Source organism: Corvus brachyrhynchos, unplaced genomic scaffold (assembly GCF_000691975.1).
Source record: "Corvus brachyrhynchos isolate BGI_N302 unplaced genomic scaffold, ASM69197v1 C11728475, whole genome shotgun sequence".
NCBI lineage: Eukaryota > Metazoa > Chordata > Aves > Passeriformes > Corvidae > Corvus > Corvus brachyrhynchos.
Genome location: NW_008245399.1, coordinates 1 through 867, shown reverse-complemented (window position 1 = coordinate 867; position 867 = coordinate 1). Strand labels below are relative to the sequence as shown.

General features: G+C 39.2%; 1 protein-coding gene across 1 annotated transcript; it reads right to left on the bottom strand.

The window, feature by feature from the left end:
* Positions 1 to 56: 56 nt before the first annotated feature.
* Positions 57 to 861, bottom strand: LOC108449421 (ras GTPase-activating-like protein IQGAP2; the record flags this gene model as incomplete). The annotated part of the gene is made up of 3 exons (XM_017745370.1): positions 783 to 861; positions 562 to 631; positions 57 to 265 (listed from the first exon to the last, which is right to left on the bottom strand). Coding segments are annotated over exons 1-3 (333 nt in total), but the record flags the coding sequence as incomplete, so codon positions are not given.
* Positions 862 to 867: the final 6 nt, after the last annotated feature.

Genomic DNA, 867 nt, shown 5'->3' with positions numbered 1-867 from the left:
ACATGGGCAAGTGCTCAGTGCATGCTACCAAGGGGGCCTGAACGGAGCCTGCTGACCTGAAGAGTGATTCTGTTTTTCACCAGCAATCCAATCTTTATATCCATTAAGTTCAAATCCTTCTCCAGCTGTTGATTGGATCGAATTTTTGTAACCACTTCTTCCCTTAACCTTGTTACTTCCAGTTCTTCTTGAAAGTCTAAGTCACTTTGGTCCAAGAGGTAGGCAAATTTGCGCAGAACAGTCAAGGGTGGATTTTCAGCACCAACTACAATTGAAGAAAACAGGCCTGTTAGTTGACGTAATACCGAAAGCCCTCAGGAAACTGATCACTAAGCAGAAAATTTGAAGTTTATGCCAGTTACCAATATTTTTGTCATGCTTTAAAAGTACAGCTATGCAAAATGGTTTCATCTATAGAACAGTTGTTTTACAAACACTTGCACCCTCTTTTGAAGTTAAATAAGAGACTGAGAATTCCCATGTGAAACTTATAAAATAAAACGACTAAACACAGTAACATACTTGTCCCCAAATGTACAACATGCAACTGTTACTACTTACTTAGTGTTCTGTAGTCCTCCCTGGCCTTGTTTGCTCTAAGAAATGCTTGTATCTTCACAATTTGGTCATTCTGAAAGGTTAGGCAAAAGAATCTAGTTATGACACACTTCTGCTCAGAGACATACTGCAAAACTTGCACCCTCTTTTCTGTTTCCCAAAACTGCTCCTGCATACTACCCTACTTCAATGCTTCATGTTCAAAATGGAGAAAAATTACTTACATGATCCTTGAAGTATTGCAGACGTTTCCTGTAAGCTCTCCTCGCTAGCCACATTTTGACCCATGACTGAATCTGAAAATTAAAT